The sequence below is a fragment of the Chaetodon trifascialis genome, chromosome 19 (assembly GCF_039877785.1).
Source record: "Chaetodon trifascialis isolate fChaTrf1 chromosome 19, fChaTrf1.hap1, whole genome shotgun sequence".
NCBI lineage: Eukaryota > Metazoa > Chordata > Actinopteri > Chaetodontiformes > Chaetodontidae > Chaetodon > Chaetodon trifascialis.
The window spans coordinates 22,776,733-22,793,794 of NC_092074.1; the positions used below are offsets into that span (position 1 = coordinate 22,776,733).

Sequence of the window (17,062 nt, forward strand, 5' to 3'; positions counted from 1 at the left end):
GCCACTGGAGGACCTGCGCGGTGATTGGCTGATTCCTCCTTCCAGGAAATGAAGGAGGAGGGGATGTTGCTTTCAAGGTTTGGTCCAAAATCCACCTTTTAAGCGCTTAAGCTAATATTCAAACCAGATGATTTTTTTTATACCACAAATTACTCACCACAGAGCTGATATGCAGCAGCTGAAGAATAAAGAGAAATAAAATAGCACTTTCAGTAACAGTTTTAAGTTAATTATTCACCAAAACGTATGTCTTTCAGTACTTTCAGGAGAAAATTAGCCTGTGTATGTTAAAGTAAACAAAGAATGAAAACAATTCCTCACTTTATGTCAATAGGATGTAGGACAATAACATGAAAGTAGAGGGAATTCAGAGCCATGAGGTGTGTCCAGTCTGGCCTTTAAACACCTCAGCAGGTCCAGTGTCATACAGCAGCCCGACTTTCTATCTATTTCTTAAAATTTCATCTCATTCTGTTTTAGTATTTAAAACACTGCTGAGTCATTCGTGCACACCTCTGAATTCATTTGAATGTGGATTTTTCTGACAGTTACTGAACGCAGCATTTAGTGTAACCCCACTTTTTTTAAAAACCATCACATGCTTTCACTGCTTGTCTTCTGTTCCTGATCATAAATATCAAATTAGATTTTAGCATTTTATCAAATCATTTTCAAATTTTGTTAGAAACACTGTTTTGCTCAGTATTATAAGATTTTATTTCCTAACGTTTCTATAAACGGTCCGACAATCAACAGCTTTGTGGAGACAGTGATGCCATTTCCCCCACTTTTTATTTTTGTTGATTTATTTAATTTGCTGTCACATGAGTACTTTCCAGTTTTCTGTTTTCTTCTAAAATACGTCTCAGATTAAACTCTGACATCCGGAATAGCAATGAGTGGACAGCAGCATTTGAAACCATAAAAACATGTCTCTAAAAAGACGCAGCAGGTGGATGTGGACGGTTATGACCTTTTTTTCTTTTGAACAAATATTTTTACAATTTGAATTAACATGAGACATGTTCATGTTCATTATGACTCAATTGAAATTCATCTTAATAAGCAAAAACATAATAACTCACTAAATCAGAAGAAAGGTGATGTTACAGTGTTATTGCATGACACCTGAACGACCTGGACGTCCAGTCTGGACACAAGGGGACGTCACATTTCTCGTGTTGCTTCATGCAGAATAACGACAAAGTCAGCTGCAAAACTTTTTTTATTATTTATTTCTCCTTATAATACAAAGTCATTCACCAACACTGAAATGACATTAATCCCATTTGCATAAAAAAGAAAGTTTGCTCCTAAACTGCTATAGTGTAAGAAATCACAGACTGTTCCAGCAATCAGCCCAAAACCATCAAGACCATGAGAGCAGCGACCTGTTAGCGTCACATGTTCAAAGAGAGTTTCAGGAGACGGCTGGAACCATTGTTGGTCAGAACAGATCACTTAATAATCTCAACCTTTCTCCCTTTTCACGTCCTCACTGGTCCCTTTAAATTCACCAACTGCTGAGTGGATGAGGAAACATCTGTGCAGCCGCAGAGTGACACTGATTTCATTAATATCACACATCTCTAACGGCCACCTTCCTGTTCTTTACTGAAATACTGACATCACAGTCCAACAAAAACAAAATCTCATTGGTCCAAACACTTAAATCTAAATGATTATTTAGTTAAGAAACAGTTTTATGGAAAATGTGCGTTTAAGACAAAAAACTATTCAGTTTATGAAATGAAACCTGGTAATTACACAAGTCACGGTCTGTCAAACTGAAGAAAAGCAGCATGATTTTATAAACTACGAGTCTTAGCGTTGTTTTAACACCTTCAAGGACTGGAAATAAGAAATCCACAGATCCCAGGAAAGAAAACACTGGCGGCTAACACTTACTACTATAAAGGTTTGCTAACAGGCAGCACATGATCTATCTGCCCACTACGGTGGCCAGCAGGGCCATTCGGATGTACATGCCGTTCTCTGCCTGACGGAAATAGGCCGCCCTCGGGTCGGTGTCCACCTCCACACTGAGAGAAGAAGAGGAAGTGAAACAGAGGGTCAGTTTCAGCTCACGTGTGATGCACATGACCAAAGCGCTGTGTCTCTGTGCTCTCTGGTCACGTAGCACCAATCTCAAAAACATGTGCATCTTTATTCTATAAGGACAGTTTTATGAGATATTTCAAGTCAAAAATAATATTCTTCGAGGAACAAAAAAAAGAAACAAGAAATTTTGAAAACTTTATCTTTTTGGTGCATTCAGGTGCTCAGAGGACACACCTGAGACGGTGGGAGGCCACAGTGCTGACGGGGTCTTACCTGATTTCATTGACCCGGGGCAGAGGATGCATCACCACCATCTTCTTTTTGGCAACGGTCATGATGTGAGGGGTGAGGATGAACTGGCCAAAACACTGAGAAAGAAAGAAAGAAAGAAAGAAAGAAAGAAAGAAAGAAAGAAAGAAAGAAAGAAAGAAAGAAAAAAGCAGATTTATAGTCACATACGCAAGTTTGTGCTTAAGAAAATAATTTTACTGTAAGAATGAACAAAGCAGGACACAAATGTGTCAATATATAAATACATTTAACGTTTATGTTTAAAGTTTCATGATTGGTGATGGATTTATTTACAAGGATTCAATTAGATATTTATTTGAGCATCTTATTATAATTATTAGCATTAAATTAGCTTATTTTTCATTCAGTCAAGCTTTCCTTAATTCTGAATTTATTTACAGCTTCTTGTCTCGGCGCTTTAAACCTTCCATACATGGAAGTGAAAGCAGTGGATGCGATCAAACAGAGGTCACTCACAGCGTTGTACTCGTCCTCGGATGCGAACCTCTCCTTCTGGATCCTTGTCATGTAGAGGACGTCGGTCTCAGGCAGCGCTTCCTCGATGCTGTCAAACTCCTCCTGCAAGCAGGCAAAAAACAACCTGCTTTAGTCAGAGAAAACAGCGTTTCCTGTTGCTCAGGTCTGTTTTCATCCGTCGCACTGCTGAACCTGTTTGATGCCCTTCGAGGCCACGTAGCTGATGATCTCTGCCGGCATGTGAAGGTTCTTGGGAGCCACGTAGCGCAGCGTGATGCGGTACTGAGTCAGCAGTTTGGCGAGGGAATGAACCGTACGGCCGTGTTTCAGATCCCCGACCATGGTTATCTGACAGGAAACATACGAAAACGTGAGACGGAAGAAACCTAAAGGAAAGCGAAGGAGAGCTCGTTTTGTCCCTCACCGTCATGCCGTTGACCGTCCCCAGCTCCTCTCTGATGGTGAAGACGTCCAGCAGCGCCTGGGTCGGATGCTCCCCCACGCCGTCTCCAGCGTTGATCACAGGTTTACGACAATGACGTGAAGCACTCTGAAGTCAACATAAAGACAAAAATGTCAAAAATACTCTGAACACAAGAGTGTCACTGAAGCGGTGTGTATTACACACAGTACTGGCTAAAATTACTGTAACTTCACACTATATTTATATATTTTATATTAAAGCCACCAGGTTGGCACCATGTGTCCTTTTTGATAACACCACTAGGGGTCGCCAAAGATTTTAACAAATTCAACTAGAAGCCATCACGAGCACTTCAGTGTCATCAGGCCCTTTTATCTTAGACCCACCTCTACCGCTCCAGGCGTCGGGTGTCGCAGCACCAGGACGTCGGTGTAGCAGCTCATGGTCTGGACCGAGTCCACCAGAGATTCTCCTTTTTGCGTCGACGAGGTGGATTCGCTGAAGTTCACCACTGAACCGCCCAGGCGCTGCATGGCTGCCGCGAAGGAGCTGCTGGTGCGAGTGCTGACCTCGTAGAACATGGACGCCATCACTTTACCCTGGACGGCAAAGAAGAGTGTCTGAGCTGGGCTCGACAAAGACAAGTTCTAAGCTGCTTTCAGACAGGAGATATTAAAACAGTAAACAGTAAACAGTAATCAGGTGAAGACGTCTGTGTCGAGGACGTACCTTCAGGATGTCTAAGCTTCGCTCCTTCTGAACCATCAATCGCAAAGTGTGGGCGACGTTAAAAAGGTGTGAGATCTGAAACAAACACCAAAAAAGCCAAAATGATGAGCATCAGAATGATGTCCGGGTGGTATTTCTGCAGCTCGTCCAGAGTGAGTGATCTACCTGCTCTTTGCTGAACTGCCTGACAGACAGGATGTGCTGGCCCACCAGCGGGTGCAGCAGAGGTGAGGTCTGGAAGTGGGACGCCGGTCCAGCAGGTGCGAGTCCTGCTCCGGACTGAGGGGACAGCAGCCTGGACAGAGGAGGGGGGTGGCTGTAACCATCACCGGTGGTGGTGGTGGCGGCGGCGGCGGCTGGAGGGAGCGCAACCATCTCTGCAGACAGCGAAGTGACACGATGCACAATTTACGCTTTTACTGCATCTACACCAACTGGCATGACTGAGCAGATGCCCCACAGCATTATGGGAGCTGTAGTACCTGGTGGCAGTCCGGGATCAGAGGAGCGGTGGATGCGAGGTGGCAGCAGGTAGCGGCTTTCTCCCGCCGATCGTCGCGGGCTGGGCGCTCGGGTTCGGATCAGGCCGTCCCGCGGAGGAGTCGGACGCGGGTGCTCCGGAGTCTGAACCCGAGGAAAAACACAATAAATCACACAATCACAATGAACACAAACAACACGTTTGGTGTCAGCGTTCGGTCCACTCTGAGTACCCTGGGACTTTCTTTAACGGGCTCAGGAGGAGGGATCGAGGCGGTGGGCCAGGTCTTCACATCTTCACCGTAACCTGGAGGCACCAACACCTGAGAGAGACGAGGAACCGAAGCTTTAGACGCATCGAATGAGCGTAAACAATCAATCAAACAATCAAATGACACAAAGTGATAAATATCTGGAGTTTAACAGCACGTGTGTCTGCTGACCTGGCCATCGATGTAGGCCACCTCTCCACGCAGAACCACCCGGCGGACTTTTCCCTTCACCTTCATACCCTGGAAAGGCGTCCACTTTGACTTGGTGAACTGCATGGCCTGAGGAATGACCCACTCCTGCTCCAGGTCCACCTGAAAGACACAGACAGAGACAGACACACAGACAGAGACGTGGTTTTAGCGTAATGTACAGCACAACAATCTAGACTGCAGTGTGATAAACAGACGAGTATCCATCAGCACGTAGAAATCACGTTGTGTTGTTTGTTTACCTCCACGTAAGTGTTTTCCTGGACGGGCAGGTTGAAGATCCTGCGTGGGTTGTCATAAAGACGCCTGACGATATCGTCCAGAGTCAGAAGTCCATCGCTGACGGCGGTCAGCAGCAGCGGCAGCATCGTTTCCAGGCCGGGGTAACCCGGAGGAGGACGCTCGCTGTTCTTCTCCTCCACAGAGTGAGGAGCTAAAGACACGACAGAACATTTCAGAGGCGAAGCGCTTCGACCAACAGAAGAGTAACGGGACGGTGTCTGTGCGGCTGCTGACCGTGGTCTGTGGCGAAGCAGTCAATGATGTCCAGGTTCTCCCACAGAGCCTCCATGTCCTCGCGTGTTCCCAGCATGGGTCGAACCTGCGCTCGCCCACCGCCGATCTCTGCCACGTTGTCCTCGCACAGGAAGAGGTGATGAGGCGCCACCTCGCACGTGACCTGGATGCCCTTCTGCTTCGCTGCCCGGATGATGAGGATCTGAAAAAGAGGAGGTCAGAAGTTTCATGATACTGAGCAGCACATCTCTGCATTTTCTATAACATGCAGTGTAAGAGGAAAGAAGACGCCGTGCTTTACCTCCTCCTTCTTGGCCACGTGGCAGATGTGGACCGGCCGCTGGTAGAGCTGCGCCACCATGAGGATGGCCGCCACCGTCTGCTTCTCGGCGTGAGCGACGATGGGCATCTGCTTGGGCCACTTCTCAAAGTGCTTCGTACAGAACAGACAGACAGAGTTCAGCTTTCAGTTTGCAGGCTGGAGGAGTAAAGAGTGTGAAAACACACCGTAACCGCCCACCTCCATCCACAGAGACACGTTGTCCATCTTCAGGGTGGAGTACGTGTCGTTCAGGTACATCTTCAAGCCGACAGCCTGGCTGGCGATGGATGGCAGGACGGCGGCGTTGTCTGAAGCGGCGCCCACATACAGGGCGTAGTCACAGCGGCAGCCCGCTTTGGCCAGCTGACGATACGACAGGTTTATTTATTCATGACTTCAGTTAACAGTGACTGAAAAAGCACCAGCGCCATGTTAGAAACGTCCGTCCCGTCCTCCTGCTCACAGGCCCGGACAAACGGGACCTTACCTTCTGCACCAGGGTCAGAGTGGCGGGGTCGGTGATGGCGGGGGATGTGTTGGGCATCGCACACACCATGGTCACGCCTCCTGCCAGAGCAGCTGCCGTACCGGAGGAGAAGTCCTCCTTATGTGTGGCGCCAGGCTCCCGCAGGTGAACGTGAACGTCGATCAGACCTGAGAATCGATCACAGACACAAAGATTTGACCACACGAGGTTGTGTTTCTAAGTCTCATCCCGGTTTGCACCATATGTGGGATTAAACATTTACTTAAACGTCTGTGGACGCAGGATATGATCCGCAAAACAGACACTAGATACTCAAAATGTCTGCTGGGAAAGAAACTCTTAGCATGAAGCTAACGGTCTGTCCAGTCCTGTGCATCTGCGTTAAAATGATGGAAAGTCTCATATTTGAAAGGTTGCAAAGCGTCCAGCATCAGTCAGAATGGACGGACACGTCAGGCAGTGACTCACCCGGCAGACGGACCAGAGTCTGGGACGTCATGCTGTCGATGTGAGTCTTCACCGGTGGCGTCCTGCCGATCTGACGAAGAGCCTGAAAACATCCGTTCAGATTATTAATGTTCAGTGAAAAACTAAAAGCTTTCCCATCAGTGAGATGAAAAAGTCAAAAACCTGGACGAAGAGCTTGGTGCACTTGATGTCGATGATGAGCGGGACGGAGTAGTCGACCGCCATGCGTCTCGTCCTGTAGCCTCTGGTGACGAAGGAGGACAGCCGGCGGCCGCCGCTGTTCCTCATGGAGAGGTTGACGACCAGGTCGAAGTGGTTTTCCTCCAAGTAGTTCATGATGCTGCGCTGCTTCTCTTTGGTGGGACACTCGCTGTCGTCCTCCTCAAACGGCCAGTCCACCGCGGTCACCTGACACAGGAGGCGGAAAACGTCAGAAGAGACGACGGCGGCGACACGTGTGAACATACTCCTCTGCTCGAGGCTGCTGGTGAGATGAAATAAAAGAAATCTTTTCAGTTACCTTGACTCCGTGCTCGGTGTAGAAGTCTGCAGTCCCCAGACTGGCGTACAGGTCGTAACCCAGAGACTCCAGAGCCTGCACGGTGGGCAGCAGCTCGCTCTTGTTCTGCAAACAGTGATCAATAAGATCTGATTAACACAATAAACGGATACGTATGAAACCTTAGAGCGCAAACTAGCAGTAACAGACTCCGTTAACGCTGACGTCATCACGCCCTGCAGGTACCTTGTAGCTGCCGATGGACAGCAGGATGTTCTTTCTGGGGATCTTGAAGCCCGTGGACAGCATGGCTTTGAGGTAAGCTTCGTATCTGTTCTCCCCGAAACAGGCCACTTCGCCGGTGCTGGTCATCTCCACCCCGAGCACCACGTCGGCGCCGGCCAGCCGAGAGAAGGAGAACTGAGGAACCTGGAGGACGCGACGGGCAGGGAGGAGGCATGATGACTGATGGGAAACAGAGGCTGCAGTGCAGACTGAAGAGTTCAGTCCACTTCGCTTACCTTGACTCCCACAATCCCTTTCCCTCTCATCAGGCCCACGGGCTCCACGTCCTCCCCCATGATGGCCTGAGTTGCCAGGGCAACGAGGTCCACGCCGAGAGTCTTGGATATGAAGGGGAAGGAGCGGGAGACTCGAACGTTGCACTCGATCACCTTCAGCTGGTCATCCTGGCAGAAAAAGCACAGCGTTAGATGGTCCAGCGTCTGATCCGCGGCAGCCCGGCACAGCCTCCACAGCGACCCCCACCGACCCCCACCTTGGCAATCAGCTGCAGGTTGAACGGTCCGGTGACCTGCAGCTCCTGGCCGATGGCGTGGACGATCATCTTGATCCTCTCCATCGTCTTCTGATTGAGATCTTGAGGCGGCGTCACCAGCGTGGCGTCGCCGGAGTGAACGCCGGCGTTCTCCACGTGTTCGGAGATGGCGATGGCCATCACCACCCCGTCACAGGCTACGGCGTCCACGTCTATCTCCTGGAAAGTGGACACAGGGATCTTTAAATACAACAAATCCTTGTGAAGTTACAGTCTTTAAGTGATTCTGCGACTCCTTTTCTCACCTTGGCCTCCTGTATGAATTTGGAGATGACGACCGGGTGCTCCTTGGACACAGCCACGGCGTTGGTCAGGTATTTCTCCAGGTCGCGGTCACTGTAGGCGACGTTCATGGCCGCCCCGCTGAGAACATATGAAGGACGAACCAGGCAGGGGTAACCCACCGTCTCACAGAACTTCACGGCAGACTAGACAGAGGCGGGAAGAAACAGGAAACAGAATTCAAACCATGAACTCCATTAGAAAGACAAAGCGTCTTCTTCGGGTCCGAACCGGCTGTACCTCAGTGTCAGAGAGCTCCTTCCACTGCGGCTGGCTGATCCCGATGGTGTCCAGCATCCGGGAGAACTTGAACCTGTTCTCGGCACAGTCGATGAACTCGGGCGACGTTCCCAAGATGCGGCACAGCTGACGGTGCAGGGACATGGCGATGTTGTTGGGCAGCTGGCCTCCCATAGAGAGGATCACTCCCTCTGGGTTCTCCCTCTCGTAGATGTCCATCACCACCTGAGAGACGTCCAGCAGTCATTAACCTCGAAGCCGTCATCAGAACAGAGCTCATCGCGGGCTTTTTGTGGACGCTAAAGTCTTACCTCAAAGGAGATCTCATCGAAGTAGAGACGGTCGCACATGTCATAGTCTGTGCTGACCGTCTCTGGGTTGTAGTTCACCATGATGGTCTTATAGCCCATCTGCAACACGATAACATGGATAAATATTGATTTATGCATTAGGAAGACATGTCAGCAAATTAAACCTATAAAAAGATCAAACGATTATCTTCATCATTTAAACATCGAATGACTGGTAGCACATCCAATCAGCATTGTACTTCAATCTCAGAGACTCGCCTTCCTGAGTTCTGTGATGCAGCCGACCGCGCACCAATCAAATTCCACGCTGCTGCCGATGCGGTAAACCCCAGAGCCGATCACCATGACGTGCTGGTCGTTGAAGTGCAGGTCGTTCTCTGTCCCGTGATAGGTCAAGTACAGGTAGTTAGTGTGGGCGGGCCATTCGGCCGCCACTGTGTCGATCTGCTTCACCACGGGGAGGATGGACCAATCGCGACGCAGCTTCCTCACTGCCAGTTCTGTGCTGTAGCAGGAAAAAACAAAAACACCTCAGACCTCCATCGTTTAGACGTGAATGAAGGCAAACAGATGATAGGTTAGCAGTACAAAGACATCGTCTTCAGTGTCCTCGTCCGTCCCACTCACCTCTGCACAGCTAACGCTATCTGCTTGTCGGAGAAGCCGAGCTGCTTGGCCTTTCGCATCACCTCTGCAGGCATGGCGCTGCCATCCTGGTGGAGAGCAACGCAAACAAGAAATGTGAAGAGTCAGGAGAAGACAGCTGCCGCTAACATTCCCAGCCAGGTACGTCCTCGTCCACCTCACCTGGCTGTACGTCTCCAGCAGCTGCTCGTGGTCGGCGATGTTCTTCATCTTGTGCAGGAACCAGCGGTCGATCTTGGTGAGCTCGTACAGCTGGTCCACCGTGTAGCCGGCTCGGAACGCCGCCGCCAGAACAAAGATGCGCTTATCTGTCGGCGTCTGCAACTCCTGGAGGGCAGAGGGGGAAAAAAACCTGAATTAATGCATTTCTCCTTAATACAGGTACGACACACTGATGACGACTGAACAGGTGATCTGATATCATGTGAATAACGGACCCTGAGTGACTCACAGCAGGTTCAAGAACGAAAGAATTTCAACATTTAAAAGTGACTTAAAACACAGTAAAAACAACAAAAATACCTTTTCAGAGACAGGCTTGATGGTGTGGTCGAAGCCAACACAGTTCTCATCCACCATCCTCAGAGCTTTCTGGAAGGCCTCCTCGAAGCTGCGGCCAATAGCCATCACCTCACCTGCGGAGCAAAGCACAGGTGAAGAGCTTCTCATTGACCCCGCTGTTGAAGGCGTGACAGTAAAACGCAGTTCGGCCGCCGCCTCTTACCGACGCTCTTCATGGAGCTGCCGATCTTGGTGGACACCCTGAGGAACTTGCTGAGATCCCAGCGCGGCACCTTCACCACACAGTAGTCCAGACTGGGCTCGAAGTTGGCCGTCGTCGAGTTGGTCACAGAGTTCCTGCAGAAAATACATCCAAAGACTTTTATTAGTGAATCGCAGGACGTGATGAGGCGTGTCAGTGGAATCTGTTTTCATTGGCTGATTAAGTGAGAGACGTACACGAGCCGTGGCAGCGGGATCCCCAGCCCGAGTTTAGCCGCTACGTAGGCCAGAGGGTAACCTGTGGCCTTACTGGCCAGGGCCGAACTCCTCGACAGACGGGCGTTCACCTCGATGATGTAGTACTGAAACGCACCAACAGACGCAGGTCACAGCAGAATCTGACAGAACATTTCTCTTTGCTTCTGGATTATTCCGTTCATACCTGCTCAGACTCGGGGTTCAGGGCGTACTGGATGTTGCACTCTCCCACAATGCCGAGGTGCCTGATGACTTTGATGGCCGTGTTCCTCAGCATGTTGTACTCGCGGTCGTTAAGCGTCTGACTGGGCGCCACCACGATGGATTCTCCGGTATGGATGCCCAGAGGGTCAATATTCTCCATGTTACACACCTGAACAAGAAGAAGGAATCAAGTCTCACACATGCTGTCAATACCACAATGATGCTAATGCTACAAAAGACACAGAACAGACAGAACGTGCTGTTGTCTTTCAATCATTGTCTTACTTTGATTGATCCAAAAACGAGGATCACTGAGCATTAAGGGTAAAAAGCCTCTTTACTCACGGTGACGCAGTTGTCGTAGGCATCGCGGACCACCTCGTACTCGATCTCCTTCCAGCCTTTCAGGGACTTGTCCACCAGGACCTGGGAGGTGTGGGCGAAGGCTGAAGTCACCAGGGTGGTTAGCTCCTCTTTGTTGTTTGCAAAGCCCGATCCCAGACCGCCGAGGGCGAATGCTGACCGGACCAGAACAGGGTAGCCGAGACGTTCTGCAGCTGCCACCGCCTGGAAGTTAAACAGACACGTTAAGAAAAGGAACGGAGGCGATGAAGCCGAGCTGCTCTTCATGAATCGACGTGTCTCCTCACCTGCTCCACAGACAGCGCCGCTTCACTGGGAGCGACGTGTTCGTTGATCTCCTCCATCTTCTCCACAAAGATCTTGCGGTCTTCGGTCATCTCGATGGAGGCCACCGGCGTCCCCAGAACCTTGACTTTATACTTCTCCAGGATGCCCAACTTGGTCAGCTCCACGCCGCAGTTCAGAGCCGTCTGACCACCGAAGGTGAGCAGCACGCCGTCCGGACGTTCGTTCTTAATCACCTGAAAGTGAAGAAAGTGGGATGATGAGCAGCTTTTACTGAGAGATTTGAGCTGATAAAAGCTTTGACACACGAGTCTGAAACATCCCCAGAGTCCAGACAGTTCATCCGCACCTGAGTGACGTACTCCGGCGTGATGGGCAGGAAGTAGACTTTGTCGGCCAGGCCCTTGGAGGTCTGGACTGTGGCGATGTTGGGGTTGATCAGCACAGTCTGGATATTCTCTTCCTTGAGAGCCTTAATTGCCTGAAAAACAAAAGACAATGACATCAGCTGGAGGAAGAAACAGGTCAAATCCTGTGATTGGCTGCGTTCTCCTAAAATAAAATAACTAAATTTTACATCAGAATATCTTCACTAGTCTCATCAGGTAGGAGCTCCTGACTGACCTGAGAGCCGGAGTAGTCGAACTCCCCGGCCTGTCCGATGGACAGCCCTCCAGAGCCCAGGATGAGGACCTTCCTGGGTCTGACCACCTCGTCAGGTTTCGGGGAACCCGGGTAGGTGAGGTGGTCCATCAGACGCTGCTTCACTGGGGGGGCGAAGCAAAAAGTATCATGCAAACTTTGCGAGGAAGTCCCAAATCAACGAACAGCACAGATTGAGAATGCTGCTATTAAAACATCAGGAGGTGAAGCGAGAGAATAAACATTGACATTAGTACCAGATCTGGTGGCGTTGCCCTCCTTCTGGTCCTTCACGGTGTCCAGGAAGACGTCAAACAGGCCGACCAGGTCTGTGGGACCGGCCATGTGCTCCGGGTGGAATTGGACACTGGAAACACACCACAGCAGGTTTAACCACACTGTTCATTCACATACGAGCCGACTGGACTCCGGAGTTTCGTGCGTTACCTGAACAGGGGTTTGGTGTTGTGTACGATGCCCTCGTTGGTGTGGTCATTGGCGTTGGTAAAGAGGACGTCCCAGTCGTCGGGCAGGGTGTCGGGGTCGACGGCAAACCCGTGGTTTTGACTGGTGATGAAGCAGCGATCTGTCCCCTTGTGGATGCACGGCTGGTTGTGGCCACGGTTACCGTACCTGAGAGACAAGAGACATTTATTGGAGACACCCCGTGATTTAGGAAGAAAACCAAAAACGCACTGTGTTGAAGAAAACAACATGATATTTCCAATCTGAGTTATCAAAAGTGAAACTTTTGGACAGAACAAAATATCAGCCCTCAATAACGAGACCCTCATACTGGTTATTTGAGGTGTTTCCAGTTTAAAATGCTTTCAGTGCATGTCAGTGCACGGACTTAAAGCAGCAAACAGCAGAAACAAGCTGTTTCCAGAACATGAAAACCCTCAAAAGCCTTTCATTAATAAACTCACTTGTTAAAATAATCCAGCTACGCTTAGATTTGGACTTCCAGGTGGAGAAAACCACCTGCGGTTTCTTCCCTGTGAACTATCTGTGATTTCAGATTCACTCTAATCTCATGTGTCCACATTCCAGCAGGGAGACGCAAACATCGGCCGGCCGCTGTGACCTTCACGCCGAGCCTGACAGAGCTCCCGTCAGAGGAGTCTCAGGGGAAGGACGGCCTCTCTAACCCCGCAGATGTGGCTGTGCAGCTCAGCGGAGCGACCCGTCTCGCGTGCCGGCTTGTTTGTTCAGTCTTTTTCATAACAAGGGCGAGCGGGCCGACGCTGGGCCGCTGGCGCAGGAGGGCGCAGACTGCTGAGAACAGCGAAAACCTGCAGTTCACATCGCAGCGCTCCAAAGAAAGTGTGTGCGCGAATGTCTGAGCGTGGAGGGTTTGGAAGACCTGGCTGAGGTCAATGAGGACACACGTCTATCTGTCCTGCTCCAAAACCCTTTTTTAAGCTTGGCGAGAGGCTGGCTGAGCTCCAGGCGTGAGTGCATACCAGCAGAACGCTCAAAACGAAAGCAAATTTAATACTTCGAGGTCAATTTCTTAAACTTTTGAACCTTTGGATTTAAATTCTGTTTTCGGTAAATGCGAGAGTTCAGTCTGAGGTACTGACTTCATCTTGAAGGTCTTTGATTCGATGACTAAAGACAGCAGCTGGTGGCCGAGGCAAATGCCGAAAACCGGCTTGGGACGTTCCACGCAGACCACCTTCCTCAGGCTGTCGATGGTGGCCTGACAGAGCTGAGGGTCGCCGGGGCCGTTACTGAGGAACAAACCATCAAAATCTACAAAGACGAGGAAACAGAAATAATTACGTTACCAACAAACTTTAAAACTGGATCCACGTATGAGTCACTTCACTGAACACTGATGAGAAAACAACAGACGGTTCACTGGTAGGGGCTCTGAGCTGGAGGTCCGAGGCCCGTATGGGTTCAGACCCATGATTTTTGTGAGTGTGTGTGTGAGTTTGTGTGTGTGTGTGCAGTGCAACTGTGAGCAAACTGCAAGATGCATCTGTGGCCACAAGGTGGTACCAAACGATGTGCATGAGCGAGTGTCCCCGCTCAGTAGGTGAAGGGTCAGAGAGCAGATGTCAGACAGATGATAATCAATTAGCAATGCTAACATTAGCAGCCATGCTAACAATTACAGTTCAGAAGAGCAAGCAGTCGAAGTTATCTTCATCACGCTAGATGCAAAGAAAGGCAAAGCTGAGTCACGTTGGTCATCAAACAGCTCTGAAATCAGCGTCGATCGGGTCTTGGTTCTGACATTTGAACGATTCTGAACGTTTCTGATACTCGTCCACCTTTTATTCAGAAAAAATAAAAAAACTCTTCATGAATCTGTCTGCAAAGTTGAATCAACGTAACCTCGTGTGGGAGTTTCCTTGAAACACACAGTCCATGTTTTAGCTACATGTTCTGCATGAAGGAAACTCGCCATAATGACAAACCACCTCAACCGAGTCTGACGTCCCAGTCAGCTGATTTGCTGCTGAATGTCTGGCAGCAGAAATGAGTGACAGACCTGCGCTGTCCAGCGGGTGGTCCCAGGGCACCACCGTAACACAGGCTCCTCTCTGAGCCAGGCAGCGGATCTGGTTGTATTTGATGCCGCAGTCCACCACTGTGATCCGCAAACCACCGCTGGGGTTGAACACTCTGGGCTCCTGGAGACAATCAAAGGAGAAAAGAACAGAAATTTAATGAATAAACACATTAAACAAATACGCAGGCAGCTGCCGGGCTCAGGGTTTCCAAGCCTCTGGGGCGTTACCTTCATGGAGACCTCCTGGACCAGATTCCTCTGGTCCGGATTATCAAAGGGAACACTGTCTTCAGGGGTCCCGTCCACAACCAGCTTCCCCAGCATGGTGCCCTTCTCTCTGATCTTCTTGGTCAGCCGGCGGGTGTCGACGCCTGGAGTTCATGGAGATAATAGATGTGTTAAAACTTGCAGTGGAGTCTAATTTCTTGAAGGTGTCTGATTCAGTTTTTCTGACCTTGTAATCCAGGAACACCTTCCTCTTTGAGCCACTGGTCCAGTGACTTGACTGAACTCCAGTGACTGGGACTCTCAGACAGCTCGCCAATAATCAGAGCTGCAGCGTGAATCTTTGACGACTCGAACCACTGAGGAAGAAAACAAAAACACAAGCTCACTTTGCTTGAATTCCTTAATTCAAGGCTTCTGCAGCTCTTTGAGGAGCGTTAAAGGTTATCAACGATGCCCACCTTGCTCAGTCCAAACTCCCCCTCCTCATCCTTCGGCACACCATAGTTGCCGATTAGAGGGTAAGTGAGGGTCAGCAGCTGGCAGCGGTAGGATGGGTCAGTGAGAGCCTCGGGGTAGCCCACCATGCCGGTCTGAAACACTGAACGCACAAATTATTCATCAGTACGCGGTCCAGCCATGCCTTTAATACAGCTGCGCGGAAAATTCCTTCACTTTTACTGCTGACTTGCTCATGGGCACACGCGCACGGATGTTAGAGCAAAGTCCCGCCTTTCATAAAATCAGTATTACCTAAACTTTAATTCGGCACACCTGCCATACGTTGAGCTGCGTGTATTAACTACAACACAGACCATTTTTAAAGAGTAACCTCGGTTCTTCCACATACCTTCTTAGCTACGCATTCACCTGCCAAACATACCGGAGATGGTTGAGCAGCAGGCAGAGTCAGAAAGAGAGTGAAATGAAATGCTCATCTTTATCTGTAGGCGGTATTTACAAGTGGAAGAGTAATGCCATGTGTGCGCGCGTGCCAAGTGACAACGGTAAACAAGCCAACTTTAGAGTTGGCGATATGTTCCTATGGGGAAAGCGGAACTCGGTTTGGCGCTTTACAACTCTGATCCCTGACCATCGTGGGATATCAGGACAAGTTGGCATCAGATGTCCAAAAGCCCAAAATACACAGAAACAGAGGTCTAAGCTAAAGTTAGCTCTTAATGGAGGATTATTTTGTATGAGCTAGCTAAATTTGTCGGTGTGACGAATTGAAGTTAACGTTAGAAATTAGCCTGTACTTCAAAGGACTTACCAACTTCTCCCGACACTGACACATTAGCACCAAAAAGGAGGCCTTTGAACGTCGTCCCGTCCTCTAGAATCAAGGTTGCCATCTTTGTCATTTTCACTCAAATAGTTAACGCTTCCCACTGTAACCGGAAAACTGATAGATGAATCACGGCAGTGATGAGCCCCGGTCTCCACGTGAAGCTCACGCCGCGCGAGGAGGCAGGGGATGCAGATGAGACTCCGTCAAAACTACCGATGGAGACCAGATTTGACCTCCGAGCAGATCTCTGGCAGTGTCTCGGTGAATCCGGAGGAAGTTAGGGAAAAATGAGACAAAAACGCGGGGTTTGATGTATTATTTTGCGGTTAGTCGGGCGGGACGATCCGTGCAAAGTGTTCCACACGCGCCGCCAGCAGTGTGGAAGTCGGCCCGCCGCATGGGCCGGTGAGTTTAACGCAGTGGCGCGCTTCATTTCCGTTGAGGAACTTCAAATTAAAAGCCACACTGCTAAATTACTCAAGATTTAGGTTATGCTGTATACTCTATTAATCCATTATGAATTCACGGCAAGGAGTTGTCTGATAACAACAGATGACAGTGGGAAAAAGTATTTTCAAGACCAATAAAACAAAAATGAAGAAGAAAATGAAGAAAAGTATGGTTTGAGAAGCCAATAGTTTTTACAGTGCTGGTTGTTCAGTTTCAGGTTATCTTTGGATTTGGAAAATTTGGATATGATCAAACTTCATTATGTTATTCAATAATTCAGAACATGTAATTTTGAAAGTCATTATGGCTGAATGCATATAAAAAAGATAGTGAAGTTGGACAAAGTTTGTATACAGTATATTATGCCAAAACCATGATATCGTAATGCCCTGCTTTAGATTGAAGGTGAAATCGATCATTTCCGGTATCATCAAGAAACTTAACACAGTTCGGCATCACTTTGACGTCATCACGCTAGCAGGGCTCGTACCTGCTGCAGCGGTTTCACCACAGCTGGAAGTCTTTCTGCTTTCTTCAAGGAC

The 17,062-nt window shown here is 49.2% G+C and overlaps 1 protein-coding gene across 1 annotated transcript; it reads right to left on the reverse strand.

Annotated features, from left to right (window-relative positions):
- Positions 1-1,208: 1,208 nt before the first annotated feature.
- cad (carbamoyl-phosphate synthetase 2, aspartate transcarbamylase, and dihydroorotase) lies at positions 1,209-16,439 on the reverse strand. Its single transcript, XM_070987315.1, has 44 exons — positions 16,053-16,439; positions 15,241-15,380; positions 15,009-15,138; positions 14,783-14,925; positions 14,534-14,675; positions 13,614-13,785; positions 12,475-12,660; positions 12,285-12,394; positions 12,010-12,152; positions 11,735-11,866; positions 11,388-11,621; positions 11,083-11,304; positions 10,718-10,906; positions 10,513-10,637; positions 10,277-10,410; positions 10,075-10,187; positions 9,715-9,879; positions 9,535-9,620; positions 9,166-9,412; positions 8,908-9,006; positions 8,597-8,821; positions 8,320-8,502; positions 8,015-8,233; positions 7,758-7,925; positions 7,483-7,665; positions 7,258-7,362; positions 6,900-7,145; positions 6,738-6,819; positions 6,270-6,436; positions 5,981-6,145; positions 5,762-5,893; positions 5,461-5,662; positions 5,187-5,377; positions 4,906-5,046; positions 4,696-4,785; positions 4,465-4,606; positions 4,148-4,359; positions 3,983-4,057; positions 3,640-3,852; positions 3,254-3,379; positions 3,022-3,177; positions 2,830-2,931; positions 2,335-2,429; positions 1,209-2,042 (listed from the first exon to the last, which is right to left on the reverse strand). The coding sequence occupies exons 1-44, from the start codon at positions 16,141-16,143 to the stop codon at positions 1,943-1,945; spliced, it is 6,723 nt and encodes a 2,240-aa protein (XP_070843416.1). The 5' UTR covers positions 16,144-16,439; the 3' UTR covers positions 1,209-1,942.
- Positions 16,440-17,062: the final 623 nt, after the last annotated feature.

What these genes read in the sequence shown, in the direction of transcription:
- cad (XM_070987315.1), bottom strand. Translation starts at nt 16,143, where the DNA reads ATGACAAAGATGGCAACCTTGATTCTAGAGGACGGGACGACGTTCAAA. An exon ending in ATCCCGCTGCCACGGCTCGT is followed by an intron (nt 10,411 to 10,512) that starts GTACGTCTCTCA and finishes TATTTTCTGCAG; the next exon opens with GAACTCTGTGACCAACTCGA. An exon ending in AGGAGCTCTCTGACACTGAG is followed by an intron (nt 8,503 to 8,596) that starts GTACAGCCGGTT and finishes GCCTCTGTCTAG; the next exon opens with TCTGCCGTGAAGTTCTGTGA.